Consider the following 16,757-nt stretch of genomic DNA (forward strand, 5'->3'; position numbering starts at 1 on the left):
TGGGTAGTGGAAAAAGACAGCTTTAAGTACCAGCTACAGAGCCAATATGATACTCAGAAAATTTATTAAGTCTACATATTAGAAATTGAAAATAAACTAAGCTTTCAATTAATTCAAACAAAAAACTAAAGAAAGTAGAAGGGAAAAAAATTGTATAACTATGTATGGTGATGTATGTTAACTAGACTTAATAGGGTGACCATTCAGCAATATACACAAATATTCAATCAATATATTGTATACCTGAAACTAATATGTCTTATGTCAATTCTACAATTCTATCTCAATTAAAAAAATTTTTAAATAGAAGGATTAGTAACAAAAGCAAAAATTAAGAAAAAGTAAGACTTTCTTGATAAAACTAACTCTTTGAAAAAACTAGAATAGACAAAACTTTGGCAAATCTGATGGGAACGGGGAGAGAGAGGAAGTGAAGGGAGATGAAAAAAGACAAACAACATTAGCAAAAATAAAGAAGATACAATGATAGTTATGGATGAGATTTAACACTATGATATATATACCACGTTCAATTTTATGCCAAGTATGTGAAAAGCTAGACGAAATGGTGAATTTCCTTGGAAAATTCTATTAAAATTGATTCAAGAAGCAGTATAATACCTGAAAGACTAACGTCCTAATAAAAGGAGTTGAAAAGCCTTTACACCCTTTCCTCATACCAAACTGGATGGCTTACTGGGCAGGTTCTTACAAAACTTCAACATGTTGATTAACAGTATGCAGAAAGAGGGGAAAACTCCAACTGTTTCAATGTCACTAATGTAACTGATAGCATGATGGGACAGAACAGTTTAAATATAACTTTGTATGCATATGTATCAGATAGAAATCTCAACAAATATTCTATTTAGGGGTGAAACACAGAAAGATGGTAATGCCTGATACATTACCACTCAGTGCTATTCTCCACTCCTAGCCAAAGGGGAAAAAAAGAGGGAATAATACTGCAAAGGAAGAAATAAAACTATCATTGTGTACAGATAATAATTTACCTAGTAAATGATCATGTATATGACACAAGAATATAATGTAAACTATTAGTGATTAAGAAATTTCAGAAAGATCAACATACAAAATCAACAGTTTTCCAAAATACTAGCAATAATCACTTAGAAAATATAATGAAAACAGTTGCCATCCACAATAATAAAAAGCATAGAATAGTCCAAAAAAACTAGAAACATTCAAAATCTTCACGATGAAAACAATAACATGTCACTGAAATACAGAAAAGAACTAAATAAACATGATTATGCACCAGGCACAGTTCTAAGTGCTTTACACAAATTATTTAATCCTCACTATAATCCTATGAGGTAGTGTTATTATCATCCTCTCTATTCTATTAATGGGAAAACTGACGCTCAGAGAAGTTAAATAACTTGCCTAAGGTCACACAGCAAAAAACTGGTGGGACAGAGATTCAAATTCACAAAATCTGGTTCCAAAATCCATGCTCTTACTCACTATCAACCAAGGTTTACAAAAGAATTAATAAAAGGGCACATACTATAAAGTATAATTTACATACTGTAATAAAAGCAGTGGGACAAAATAAACCAGAACTGAGCCATGTGTACAAAGGAATTTAGTATATATAAGAAAGGAGATTTTTCAAATCAGTGGGGAAAGGACAGACTACTTGGTAGGTAAGTATTGAGACAATGCAAGTTAACTTTCTGGGAAAAACTCTTACCAGGTAAGATTAAAGATCCAAAAGTAAAACAGAAATTTATTTTCTAAAAATATCTTTGGAGTATAAAAAACTTTCCTATGTAAGACAGAAAGTCATAAGCCATAGCTATACAAAACTAAAAAATGAAAAATTTAGGGCTTCCCTGGTGGCGCAGTGGTTGAGAGTCCGCCTGCTGATGCAGGGGACACGGCTTCGTGCCCCGGTCCGGGAAGATCCCACATGCCGCGGAGCGGCTGGGCCTGTGAGCCATGGCTGCTGAGCCTGCGCGACTGGAGCCTGTGCTCCGCAACAGGAGAGGCCACAACAGTGAGAGGCCCGCGTACCACAAAAAAAAAAAAAAAAGAAAAATTTAGATGATAAAAGACATGAGACATTGTAAGAAAGTATCTGCTCTCTCAGGCTCACACTCAAACACATGCTCTGCATGCTCCTCTCTCTATATATGTAATAATACACACACGTAATGAGATTGATATACTAAATAACAGATACAAAATATGTAAGGAAAAAACAGATATATGCAGAACAGACAATTCACATTAGATAAACATAAATGGCCAGTACACATGAAAATGTTAACCCTCATTAGTAATCAAGGAAATAAAAATAAAAACAAGATGCCTTTGTTCTCTTCATCAGAACAGCAAAAATTAGAAAGTCCAATACAATCTTATGCAGTGTTGGCAAGTGTTTGGAAAAACAGAAATTCTCACAAGTGATTGGACTGTAAGCTGGCACCATTTTGGAAAACAATCTAGCAGCACATATATAAAATTTAACATTTGCATACTTTTGTCTAGTAATTTCAATTCCTGAACTCAGTCCCACAGAAAAACCACTATGCACAAACATAAGGATGTTTATTACAGTACTGTTTGTAGCAGCAAAAAAAACCAGAGCATCTTGTAAACCAGTTAATAGGAAACAACTAAATAATTAAAAACATACTGATTAACAAATACACAACCATAGTGGTTAAAAATAATAAAATAGGATTATATGCAATGACGTGGAAACGTTTCTAAATATATTAAGATGGCAAGTCACAGAATATTACAGAACAGTCTCATATATGAGGGAAAACCAATACTATCACAATTCATATACAGAGTACACATTGTAATACCTTGTTTTAAGGGGCTACATCTGGGAATAACAAGTGGATAAATGGGACAGAGGTCCTTTATTCATATATACTTCTGTTTAAATTTTTACAATTGTTATGATTTTAAAAACAAAGTTACAAACAAGCAAACAAACAAAAGATTCATTTACATCAAATCAAGAACCAGTAAGGGGAAAAAAATAGATTAATTCCTCTGGATGAACAAAAGGATTGTTAAACTTCCAGCATTTTTGATTTTTAAAGTGACTGCAAAGGTATGTACCAGAATGTATCCAAGTCTTTTGCTACAAAAAATTCTGTGTAAGGGCATTTCTGCCCTGGTGATGAACGATAATCAGAGTTTTCTGCTTCCTTTGCTAGACTATTAGGATCCCCTAATCCCCAAAAGTTACTCAAAACAAAGTTACTCAGAACAAAGGTATATTTTTGCCTGATGGCTAGCCACAAATATCCAGGCACCATGTTAAACAGGCTGCAAAGTACCTTCCCCACAATAAGTATTCAGTAAACTATGTTTTACAAATTTAGACTGTTAACCTTATAGTGGTAATGCACTCAAATCAGATACAAAGCTTAAAAGATTTTCTCCAGGTGACATAACTGATATTCATTTCTTCCCATTTAAGGACCTAAAATCACACTTCTAATTACTTTCCTCAAGACATATGAGATAAATGACTAACAGATCAGTAAGTAACAGAGGAGCTTACACTTTTAAAATAAGTAGTACAAGAATTTGGTCATTCCTTCAAGAATAGCTATCTCTAAACCTGTACTTTAACAACCAGGAAAATTATACACATGTCCTACAACTAAAAATATTAACTTTTAGCAAGAGACTTAAGAGTTTGCTAAAGAATATTTATTTTTTCTATTATTAAAGAAATATTTATCCATCGGCTAGTATATAAAAGTGTGCTACATCAATAGTAAGTGCTAAGACAGAACACGCTGTGAGGAGCCATTATGAAATTACACATTTTTAAATTCTATCTTCAAGAAATCTAATTATATCATTTGTATATCACTATTTATTATTACTGAGTTTAGCCTTTTGATTTAATGTATCCAGCACAAATGCCGCTAGGCATATGAAAAACAAAAATATTACAACTCACAGATCTCAAAAATAATTTTCTTTCAATCAGAAAACTGACCTCTACATAAAATAAGTTTTTGATGAATTTCTATCATACCACTTTACATTCTATTAATGTAGTTACTGGTTTACTCATCTGGTAGCTATTTAGTGTAAATTTCAATTAAAATAGAAAAAAATTAAAAATTCAGCTCCCCAGTTGCACTAACCACATTTCAAATATTCAATAGCTACATATGGCTAGAGGCTACCAAACTGGTTGGACAGTGCAGATAAAGAGCTAAGATTTTTTTCTTCCTAACAGAAATTTCTTTTGGACAGTACTATTCTAGATACTATCAGTAAAGATAAAAGACTCCTTAGGATAGCTGCAATAAAATTCTGACATCATTTCAAATGCTTTAAATTTTAACTCACCATGAATGTCTTTGATACGAAGTGTATTCTGGTACATGCCATATTTCAAAATCAACTGTTCCAGATAGTAGAAAGTTTTTTTGTGCAAAGTCTAAACATAAATGCATTATTGGATTAATAAATGAAATGCAAAAAAAAAGCCATCTACAGATATAGGACACTGATTTTTTTTTTTTTTTTTTTTTTTAACATCTTTATTGGGGTATAATTGCTTTACAATGGTGTGTTAGTTTCTGCTTTATAACAAAGTGAATCAGTCATACATAAACATATGTTCCCATATGTCTTCCCTGTTGCGTCTCCCTCCCTCCCACCCTCCCCATCCCACCCCTCCAGGCTGTCACAAAGCACCGAGCCAATATCCCTGTGCCATGCGGCTACTTCCCACTAGCTATCTACCTTACTGCGTTTGTTAGTGTATATATGCCCATGACTCTCTCTCGCCCTGTCACAGCTCACCCTCCCCCCTCCCCATAACCTCAAGTCCGTTCTCTAAGAGGTCTGCGTCTTTATTCCTGCTTTACCCCTAGGTTCTTCATGACATTTTTTTCTTAAATTCCATATGTATGTGTTAGCATACGGTATTTGTCTTTTTCTTTCTGACTCACTTCACTCTGCAAGGACACTGATTTTTAAAACAAAAACAACCTTTAAAGATTATCTAAAATGTGGCAGTGATCTCTTTCTAAAGGTGAATGCCCCAGAGACCAGGAATATCCCTACTGCCTGAACGATTTGGAAAGAGGGGAAAGGAGAAAGTTTTACTCGCTATTTATAACCGACAAAGATGAAATACAAGATGGAGGATTCACACATCATCTTTCTCTCATTACCTTTTGCCTGACTTGAACCACAGCCTTCCAGAAATCCTTAGCTTCCACTCTGTGGCAATCTCCACACATCTGGGGCTGAACAACATAATCCACCACAAACACTTGCTGAAGGATAGCACCATTCATCACCTGACGAAGAAAACAATCACACTCCTTCATTCTTTCCTTTCTGTTTAATAACATAGTTTTCTTAAAAGAAGATCCTTCAATATTTAATTTAAAATCTTCTTCCATGAATGCTTTGAGGAAATCAACAACAAATGAGTTACATTTAAAATCGTAAGTCATACTATTTCAAGAAAGATATATAGGTTTAATTCATAGGGTTTATTAGATTAACATTTCAAATTTACCTTTAGTTGAAGTGTTGTAAGGATATTTTTTGAAGAATTTTAATAGCTATATATTCATGTATATGCGTGTGTGTGTATAAAGTTCTTCCTTAGGAGACCAAGAAAACTCTCAAAAAAGAAGACATTCCTTAATTTAATTGTCCCCAAACATAGGCAATCATCAGAAATCACCTGGGAAGCTTTAATAGATTCCTGGATCTTACATCCAATTGAATCCAGTTTGATTCAGTCACTGTGAGTCAAATGATCAGCCAAGTTTGAGAAGCACTACCTCAGCTCATGTTTTTACTTCAATCTTATTCCAAATAAAAATGACTTTGAGAAGATAAACTTAGCCCACTATCATGAACAATGGCTGCTTACTATCAACCTGATCAGCTGTGCAGATGATCCAAAAGAAAACAAAGGGTTAAAATTAAGAGTGCATTTGTTTCCTTTTAAGCTGTTCAAGTCATAATATAATTTACCAATAGCCCCTCATTTTCCTACCTATACTTTTTTTTTTACATCTTTATTGGAGTATAATTGCTTTACAATGGTGTGCTAGTTTCTGCTTTATAACAAAGTGAATCAGTTACACATATACATATGTTCCCATATTTCTTCCCTCTTGCGTCTCCCTCCCTCCCACCCTCCCTATCCCACCCTTCCAGGGGGTCACAAAGCACCGAGGTGATCTCCCTGTGCTATGCGGCTGCTTCCCACTACCTACCTTACATTTGGTAGTGTATATATGTCCATGCCGCTCTCTTGCTTTGTCACAGCTTACCCTTCCCCCTCCCCATATCCTCAAGTCCATCCTCTAGTAGGTATGTGTCTTTATTCCTGTCTTACCCCTAGGTTCTTCATGACATTTTTTTTTCTTAAATTCCATATATATGCGTTAGCATACAGTATTTGTCTTTCTCTTTCTGACTTACTTCACTCTGTATGACAGACTCTACGTCTATCCACCTCATTACAAATAGCTCAATTTCGTTTCTTCTTATGGCTGAGTAATATTCCATTGTATATATGTGCCACATCTTCTTTATCCATTCATCCGATGATGAGAACTTAGGTTGTTTCCATCTCCGGGCTATTGTAAATAGAGCTGCAATGAACATTTTGGTACATGACTCTTTTTGAATTATGGTTTTCTTAGGGTATATGCCCAGTAGTGGGATTGCTGGGTCATATGGTAGTTCTATTTGTAGTTTTTTAAGGAACCTCCATACTGTTCTCCATAGTGGCTGAACCAATTCACATTCCCACCAGCAGTGCAAGAGTGTTCCCTTTTCTCCACGCCCTCTCCAGCATTTATTGTTTCTAGATTTTTTGATGATAGCCATTCTGACTGGTGTGAGGTGATACTTCATTGTAGTTTTGATTTGCATTTCTCTAATGATTAATGATGTTGAGCATTCTTTCATGTGTTTGTTGGCAGTCTGTATACCTTCTTTGGAGAAATGTCTATTTAGGTCTTCTGCCCATTTTTGGATTGGGTTGTTTGTTTTTTGTTATTGAGCTGCATGAGCTGCTTATAAATTTTGGAGATTAATCCTTTGTCACTTGCTTCGTTTGCAAATATTTTCTCCCATTCTGAGGGTTGTCTTTTGGTCTTGTTTATGGTTTCCTTTGCTGTGCAAGAGCTCTGAAGTTTCATTAGGTCCCATTTGTTTATTTTTGTTTTTATTTCCATTTCTCTAGGAGGTGGGTCAAAAAGGATCTTGCTGTGATTTATGTCATAGAGTGTTCTGCCTATGTTTTCCTCTAAGAGTTTGATAGTTTCTGGCCTTATATTTAGGTCTTTAATCCATTTTGAGCTTATTTTTGTGTATGATGTTAGGGAGTGATCTAATCTCATACTTTTACATGTACCTGTCCAGTTTTCCCAGCACCACTTATTGAAGAGGCTGTACATTCACTGTACAATCCACTGTACATTCCTGCCTCCTTTATCAAAGATAAAGTGACCATATGTGCGTCGGTTTATCTCTGGGTTTTCTATCCTGTTCCATTGATCTATCTTTCTGTTTTTGTGCCAGTACCATACTGTCTTGATTACTGTAGCTTTGTAGTATAGTCTGAAGTCAGGGAGCCTGGTTCCTCCAGCTCCATTTTTCGTTCTCAAGATTGCTTTGGCTATTCGGGGTCTTTTGCATTTCCATACAAATTGTGAAATTTTTTGTTCTAGCTCTGTGAAAAATGCCAGTGGTAGTTTGATAGGGATTGCATTGAATCTGTAGATTGCTTTGGGTAGTAGAGTCATTTTCACTATGTTGATTCTTCCAATCCAGGAACATGGTATATCTCTGCATCTATTTATATCATCTTTAATTTCTTTCATCAGTGTCTTATAATTTTCTGCATAAAGGTCTTTTGTTTCCTTATCCTACCTATACTTTAAACCATGCTGAGAAAATTATGTATAGCTTACCTCTTTCTGAATAGTTAGTTTAACCTTAAGTCTCTTAGAATGGGGCTCAGTCCAAACAAAGCTTGCATCTACAAGCCGTACCTTCAACAAAACACAAACAAAAAGAAACGTAAGTTCCCCTCTGAGGAGAAAAGAAATGAGAGGATAACTCATTAATAAACAGATTTCATAGATGCTTAAGGAATCCATGATTAATCTACCCAACATCACCAGTTTAAAAAAGAAAAAGTTATCATCAGAGGTATGGCAACAAAAACAGCAAATAAAGGGAAAATCTAATGACTATATTAATGAAACTGGTATAATTCAAGCAAAAATTAAAATACTTGCATAGAAAAAAACTCCTTTCCCCTAAAAACAGTATACAGTTTTTTGAATGGAAATTACACTTTTTAGAAGAAAACAAAGACCTGATGACCTCATCATCTACTAGAAATCTCATGAACAAAGGTTTCTACTTTTATTATTCTCACTATAATATGTATGTGGCTTAAAAAAAAAAAGAATGAACATTCATTACAAGGAGTCTCATGCACTGAATACTGAATCCACAATGGTAACTCACTGCTAAATCAGCAGAGGCCAGAAACAGTTTGCCATATGTGACAAATTGAATGTAGCTCAATATGGCTAAAATGGGTGTTTTGAGGAAGGGGGTGGGAGAAGAAAAATGGAGGTTGTTTCAATAATTTGGGCAGGAGTTGTAGCTGACCTGAACTGAGGGGTCGGAAATAACAGCAGCAGAAAGATCCAAGCCAAGAGCTATTTAGGAGATAAAATCTATAGGATTTAATAATAACTGGATATGGGAAGGAAGAAAAGAAGATTCTAGAATGATGGTCAAGTATCCAGCTTGGGCATCTAGGTAACACTATTTTTCTGACACAAATAAAAAACAGATTAAATGGGGAGGGATGTGCTATATTTGGTTTCAGACATTTAAGTTTAAGAGGATTTATCTAAGATATCCAAGTGAAGCTGTTCAGTGGATAGTGAGATATCTATTTGGTCTGGAGCTCTATGGAGAAATCTGAGCTGTAGATAACAGATTTGGGAGACATGAGCAGGCAGATAATTTTATCAAGACCTTTCTGGTGAGAACTAGATAAGCTAGTAGAGGTACAGCCGTCCAGAGTAAAACCCTCCTCATTCGACTGGTTCCCTAAAGCAAAGCCTAGTAGTCAACAAGCGACACCACGTACAGAGGGTGACAGAGAGCTTCTTACTCCCTCAGCTTCCATCTGCATTCCCCATTCCTCAGCCTCACCACACCATCTGTCCTCAGACAACCAGGAATAATCCATCTTATTGAGCCCTTTAATTCTTCTTTACCATTACCTCAGTCACTCCCTCATCTCCCACACTCCGATCTCCATATGGTTCCACATATGCCCTTTTCTTTTTTTTTTTTTGCGGTACGTGGGCCTCACTGTTGTGGCCTCTCCCATTGCGGAGCACAGGCTCTGGACGCGCAGGCTCAGTGGCCATGGCTCACGGGCCCAGCCGCTCTGCGGCATGTGGGATCTTCCCAGACCGGGGCACAAAGCCGTGTCCCCTGCATCAGCAGGCGGACTCTCAACCACTGCACCACCAGGTAAGCCCACATATGCCCTTTTCTATCCCATCTAACACTCCTCCCCAAATCCTGAAAACCTTTTACTGGCCTCTGGAATTCAACATTCACTAACAACAAAACCTCCAAAATCCTCAATCTCTTTCCTGAACATTCCCTTCACCTTCTAGATCTCCTGATTATATATATTGCTCTCCCTGCAGCTAATTAGAAGTAATGACTGATTTTTTTTCTCATCTTCTCAAACTTTTATCATTAAAGGATCCCAGGATTCAGTCCTGAAATTTCTCCCTTTCTCTAAACTCTCTAGGAAATCTCATCTAATATTATAGCTTTAAATACCATCACACCCCAAATTTATTATCTCTGGTCTGGACCACTCCCTTGCTCATTTATCCAGCTCCCCACTATTTCTACTTCCATGTCTAATGGACATCTAAGCACCACTTTGAGATGAGCTTTGATCTCTCCTGCCTGACCTGCTCCTCTTTTTTTTTTAATTTTATTTATTTATTTATTATTTATTTTGGCTGTGCCAGGTCTTAGTCGTGGCATGCGGACTCTTAGCTGCTGCACACATGCGGGACCTAGTTCCCCGACCAGGGATTCAACCTGGGCCCCTTGCATTGGGAACAAGGAGTCTTACCCACTGGACCACCAGGGAAGTCCCCTGACCTGCTCCTCTTAAAGCCTTTCCTACTTCACTATCAGTAACTCCCTCCTCTGGTTGATCAAGTTAAGAACCATGGAAGTCACCCTTGACTATTCCAACTCATAAACATACATCCAGCTTCATGAGTAAATCCTACTGACTACCTTCAAAATACAGCCAGAACCTGTCCACTTCTCACTTCCTCTACTACTGATCCAAATATCATTTCTCATGACTACTACAATCGCTTCCTAAAGGTGCCCATGCCCCTCACATCTATTCTAAACACAGCCAGAAGGAAGCTGATAAACTGTAAATCATTCATCTCACTATTCTGCCCTATACCCTGTATACCAGCGGTCCCCAACCTTCCAACCGTTTTGGCACCAGGTACCAGTTTCACAGAAGGCAATTTTTCCACAGACGGGGGTGGGGGGTGGGGCGGTTGTTCAGGCGGTAATGCCAGCAATGGGGAGCAACGGGGAGCAGATGAAGCTTTGCTCACTCACCCACCCCCGCTGCTCACCTCCTGCTATGCGGCTCAGTTCCTAACAGGCCACCAACCAGTACCTGTCCGCGACCTGAGGGATGGGGACCCCTGCTCTATACCCACTATACTCAGAGTAAAAACCAGGCCTCAAAAGGGCCTACAAGGCCTGACCTACTGACTTTCCATGCCTTCCCTGGCTTCATCCCCAATTACTTTTCCCTCCCCACTCCACTGTAACCACACAGGTATTCTCCTGCCTTTGGCCTCTACACTTGTTTTGTCTACCCATAATGCTCTTCTCCTCCAGATTGTGGCTCCCTCCCCTACTGCCTTTAATGTTTATTCAAGTATCACCTTATCAATGAGGCCTCCCCTAACCATTCTATTTTAAATTGCAACTCTTCCCTGCACAGTTCTGGCTTTTTCCTCCACAGAATTTATACCTCTTAATATACCTATTTATTTTGTTCATTGACTACTCTACACCCTCCCCTTCAACTAAAATAAAAGCTCTCTAAGACAGGGATTTCGTCTCTCTCATTCACTTCCATATCCCTAACACCAAAAGTAGATTGGCACAGAGTTGAGTTAATAAACATCTGTTGAATGCTAATGAATTATTAATGAACATCTGACAAAAGCCTGAAGTATGAAAAACAAAGACCAAATTACACAAAAACTGACTCCAGGAAAAAAAAAAAAAAAACTAAGACAAATCAGGGAACAGAAGGAGAGTAAAAAACAATAACAGCATATTATTAAACCTTCAGAAATATTCAACAGACTGTATCAAGAACATTAAAAACTCTAAACTTAAAATATTACTACTGAAAGAAAATTAATACAAAAACTGGAAGATAAAAGAAACTGTCAGGAACACAGGGAAAAAAAGATTAAAAACAATACAAGGGCAAAAAGGCAAAGTTTTCAGCTAGTAGGGCCAATATTTGACTGATACAAATTCCAGGGAGAAAAAACAAGGAAAATAAAGGGAGAAACTTCAAAGAACTCTTACATGTAATTTTATCAGAGTTTTAAGAGAATCTGAAGCTCGTCAAACCAAAAGAGCCATTTCAATTACAAATATACCTGATGGGAATAAGTCATAAAGTTTAGCATAAAGAAAACTGAAAGTGTTATGTAGAGAGCCTAACTACACTAACAAACCCTATTTGTTTTCTGAAGATGTTTATACCCTGACTTTAAGTAATAGGCACAAATATTTTCTTTGCAGAGCAGTAACGAAAAATTTTTTAAAACCGAATACCATAGCCCTAATACTATAGCCTCCAAATTATGTTTAGCAATGGCTTTATATAAACATTTTCAGTAAAGATTATTGCACATAAGAGGTTCTCAAATAATGAATGAAAAAAATTTGATTCTAAAGCAAAAAAGATTTTCATTTCCATTAAAAAGGAATATATACAACTTTAAAAATGAAAACAGCATTTGTAGTAGTGTGCTTACCAACAGTAGCATTTAATAGTTATTTTGGAAAATCTACTCAAACAAGGATTATCTGAAAATGAGAGATTACACACACACACACACACACACACACACACACACACACACACAGAACCCCCCACAAAAACTGATTTTAGCTATTTGACCTACCTTACTCAGAGGGGCTTTGATTTTTTTCAAACATAAAGCAAGAAGTTCCCTAGATTCTAATGCACATTGTACCCAAGTTCCTGGTGGCTGGAAATATCTGAGAGAAAATATATTGAAATTCAGGATCTCTCAGAAAAAAAAAAAAATTTCCACGTGAATATGCAGACGTAACAATGATTATTAAATTAATAATACCCAAGGTTGATCTAAGGCACTTAACCAAAATATATTTTATAAGTTCCAGAAAACTTTCGGTTAGACAAGTAATTTAGTTAAAAAGATAAAATTCTGAGTATTTAAGAAAGTCAATCTGAAATAACTTATTAAAAGGTCTTATTACTTCAAGCACCAATAAGCATTCCAGTGAGGATGACAAAATGCCCCAGTGTTCCTTGAAGCTATACTTTGAAACACAGGTGAAAAAATCACCTCCAAATAGCATTAAAATGGTTTATAATGTACATCTAAAATGCTTAAGAACTGCTTATTTCTCACACACAAAAAAGGTAAATTAGTACCTAATACTATGTATCAATAATACCTCAGACTATTTATCTACTTCAAAGTCCCTTTTCAAATTTTAAATTGTAAAATTTTAAATCTTATATAAAACCTGACTAAATTAAAATTGAAATCCCTTATGTATGTACTTTAAGTTTTTTAGCCCAGTCAGCTCAGGACTTAGGACAGTGCCTAGCATACAGCAAATGCTCAATAAATTAATACTTCTAAATGTATTATGTGAATGCTTTTTTTTCCTTACTTGTTAAGTAAATAGTCTGATTTTCACTTTTAAAGTTTCACTGAAAAAAATTATTTATATAGGTCCCTTTGTTATAAGCATGTTTTTGGAGTTAGAAAGGGCTTCGTATATCATCTAATAAAGCCCCTTCATTCTGATGAGGAAATTAAGGCTTAGAGAGGTGAAGTGGCCAAGAGTATCAAAGAGCTAGTTTGTGAGAAATTCAAGATAAACTGGGTCTCCTGATTCTTTGTCCAGTGTTTTTTTTCCACCGATGCTCTTAAGAATAGTGAATATTTATTATAGATTAAGCCTCACACCTGCCAAGCTTACAAACTATACACTCCCTGAAACAGTACACAAGTTTCATGTCTTTGTTTTATGTATTTTTCGGGGAAGATGCAGTTTTTAAATTCTTAAAGGGATTCATGAACCCCTCCCTCCCAAAAAAGTTAAGAGCCACTAGAGTCCTAACCCATTTGGGAAATCACAGGCATATAGTTTTATGGGTAGTTTCAATGGGTAGTTTTGTATTACTCAATGGCCTCCTAGACATAAGCTGTTCATGCCAACGACTAAAGAAAACATAAAAGGAATAAAACATTAACTTTCAGAAGAAGTCTGCCTTAAAATCCAGTCTTCATTTCAGACCATCCTAGATATGATATACTGAGCTGTTTTTCCATCAGCTATAGTCATTTTAGTTACATGGGAACATTAAAACATGATTTTTAATTTAAAACACACCACTAAATTACTTAAAAAATAAGGTGCTTTTTATCATACATGGCTTCTAAATGACTGAAGCGGAAAACAAAATCTTCATGGTAATTAATAGTAATATGTCTTTAAAATCTGCTCTCACCCTTAAAAACATAAACTTGTATCTATTAATTGTATACATCAAACCTATTAATCTCTTAACAGAAAAAGAACAGATTCAAATACCTTTGCACTAACTTTACCAAATTAGCAGAGAAAAATAGAAAAGAACACTACAAAATTGCCAATTCTAAAATCTCTAACTAGGCCAACATAAATAAAACTTAAATCTCAATTACATGCATTTTATTACATATATCTTATCGCATGTTATTTTTAAAGGATGGCAAGAGTATCATGTCTAGTGATTCACTATTATGGGAGTGTCATAACCCTAGGTGTACTGGGAACACAAAATGTTTAAGAATCATTGCCGTTATCCAAAATGAAAGTTCTATAACCTCTGATGTCCACTATGGTAACCACCAGGCACATGTGACTACTGAGGACTTGAAATGTGGGTAGCAGACAGAACTGAATACTTAATTTTATTACATTTTAATTACTTTAAACTTAAAAAGCCACATATGGCCAATGGCTGATGCCAATCTAGAAGAATGTACAGTGAATATCTTAACACTCTTAAAATATTGTCAGTATATCCTGGTGGCTCTCCCACATACAAATTTCAACTTTAAGCAGGATAAAATAGTACCACACCGTACCTTTGGCACTGTTTGCAGAAAGATACAGAGACTTGTTTCGGAATGCCTTGGCTGATATCTACTTTACTTCGCAGACAAGCCACACAAATATTGGCAGGATTTGGACTGATCGGGACACCGCAATCGCAGCACAAGCTTAAATAAACAAAGCATACGTTTTTCAAATTAGATTTCATAAGTGCACAGGTTAAATTAAAAAACTATCAAACAGGGAGTAGCAGATACAAACTATAATACTATATATAAAAGAGATAAACAACAAGGTCCCACTGTATAGCACAGGTAACTATATTCAATAACCTGTAATAAACAATAATGGAAAAGAATATAAAAAATATATATAACTGAATCACATTGCTGTACACCAGAGACTAACACAACACTGAAAAACTAACTATACTTCAACAAAAAATAATAATAAAAAAATAAAAAACAAACAAACCAAAGCCTTCAAGTTAGGCCATAATATCTTTGCCCTTTTTAAAAAACTGACTTCAAAGATGCAGATTAAAAAACCTTGGATTATTGAGGCGAAAAAAAACCAAGGATGGCCGCAATTCCAAAAAGCCTCAAAATATGGCCGATGTACAAAGGGTCTAGAGAGGCAAAATAACTGCTAATAGTAATCATCAGACAGCTTTATAGTCCAAAGGCAAATTTTTTTTTCAGCCTCAGTATAGCACAGGGACTGCCAAAATGTAAACATTAACCCAAAGGAGAAAAATTTTTAGAGGATGGAAAGAGTATCATGTCTAGTGACTCACTATGATGGGGGTGTCATAACCCTAGGTGTACTGGGAACACAAAATGTTTAAGAATCATTGACGTTACCCAGAATGAAAAGTTCTATAACCTCTGATGTCCACTATGGTAACCACCAGGCAAATGTGACTACTGAGGACTTGAAATGTGGGTAGTAGACAGAACAAATGAATACATAATTTTATTACATTTTAATTACCTTAAATTTAAGTCAATGGCTGATGCCAACCTAGAAGAATGTACAGTGAATATTTTAACATTCTTAAACCAGTATTTACTACCACAAACTTCCCAGCGAAAAATGAACTCGTTTTTCTCAGGAAACAAGGCTTTTCATTTTTCCCACTTAAGACAAAAGAATCCCCCCGACCCCACCCCGCAAAGAAAAGCTTTCCCCACAGTAAGTTTCAAAGAGTCACTTTTAACATTTTTAAACTTAAGAGGGATGGGGGAAAAGGGACGCGACTCACATGTGTCCAGGTGTGTGCTTCGCGGGTTCTGTCATATACTCCATTTTTCTGTATATCCTGATTTTAAAAAGAGAGAAAATAGTAAGATTTAAGACATCTGTTACTCATCTTCCTTCTGCCTCTCTGAATAAGGCAGCCAAGCCTCGTAAAGCCGCAAATAAGAAAAACCAATTCCACCTGGAACCTTTGGAAGAAGTAATTTCTTTAATAACACAAAGAAGCGAATTCCGGAGGTTCCCGTCTGCAAGACCCTCGAGCCACTAAACTGCGCGCTGACCTCAGGCGGCACCTGGGCGCCAACCCCGGCGAACCCAAGGAGGGGCCAGAGGGGGCCGGGGCCGCACCGGACACCCCACGTCCTCACCGCTGCCGCGGGCGTGCCTCGAACTTCACTGTAAGAGTCCGCGGGCGGTGTCACCGCACCTGCGGGCCACCCACCCACCCCACTCCGACCCCGCACCCCGCGGGTGAGACCTCACGCGGGCTCCCGCCGGCGGCACACACGCTGCGCCCACGCGGCCCGAGGTAGCCCGAGCCCAGGGAGTCCGTCCCCCTCTCTCCTTAGGGACCCCGCACGACTGCAAGCCGGGTCTCGGCCCCCAGAACCTACTTAGCGCCTCTGGGCCAGACCCAGATGTGCCGAAAAACCGCAGCAGGACCAGCTGCTACCGCCTAGTCAGCGACCACCACAGCTGACTACAGTACACTGAAGATCTCGCGAGAGAATAGCTCGAAATCTCGCGGGCCGACAGCGCGAATCACAGCGGCGTGTTGGGGACCGAGAAAGGGGAGGGTGCTGGCGAGCGGAGGGCGGAGAGGGCGGGGCGGGGCGGAGGCCAGGCTGGTGGAAAAGATGAGGGAGAGAAGGCAGCGGGCTCTCTGGCTCTCTCGTCCTATGGCGCCTGAGACTCACACAGACTTTACAACTCTTCTATTTGGTTATCGTCCTTCCCGATCTTCTTGGCCAGAGTTCACTCAGAGCCACTTTTTAGATACC

At 37.4% G+C, this 16,757-nt stretch overlaps 1 protein-coding gene across 2 annotated transcripts in view; it reads right to left on the reverse strand.

Annotated features, from left to right (window-relative positions):
* Positions 1 to 16,480, reverse strand: part of NMD3 (NMD3 ribosome export adaptor) — a 48,324-nt gene extending 31,844 nt beyond the window's left edge. For both annotated transcript variants that reach the window (XM_027112607.1, XM_027112598.1), the window contains exons 1-7: positions 16,376 to 16,480; positions 15,761 to 15,818; positions 14,529 to 14,663; positions 12,300 to 12,396; positions 7,965 to 8,045; positions 5,193 to 5,321; positions 4,360 to 4,450 (exon numbers count right to left, since the gene is read on the reverse strand). In XM_027112607.1, coding sequence (XP_026968408.1) covers positions 4,360 to 4,450; positions 5,193 to 5,321; positions 7,965 to 8,045; positions 12,300 to 12,396; positions 14,529 to 14,663; positions 15,761 to 15,804 — 577 coding nt within the window. In that variant the 5' untranslated portion in view covers positions 15,805 to 15,818; positions 16,376 to 16,480. The remainder of the gene's footprint in view (positions 1 to 4,359; positions 4,451 to 5,192; positions 5,322 to 7,964; positions 8,046 to 12,299; positions 12,397 to 14,528; positions 14,664 to 15,760; positions 15,819 to 16,375) is intronic.
* Between the last annotated feature and the right edge of the window lie 277 nt (positions 16,481 to 16,757).

The sequence above is a fragment of the Aethalodelphis obliquidens genome, unplaced genomic scaffold (genome assembly GCF_003676395.1).
Source record: "Aethalodelphis obliquidens isolate GAN/ISIS:26980383/991018 unplaced genomic scaffold, ASM367639v1 scaffold1, whole genome shotgun sequence".
Classification (NCBI taxonomy): domain Eukaryota; kingdom Metazoa; phylum Chordata; class Mammalia; order Artiodactyla; family Delphinidae; genus Aethalodelphis; species Aethalodelphis obliquidens.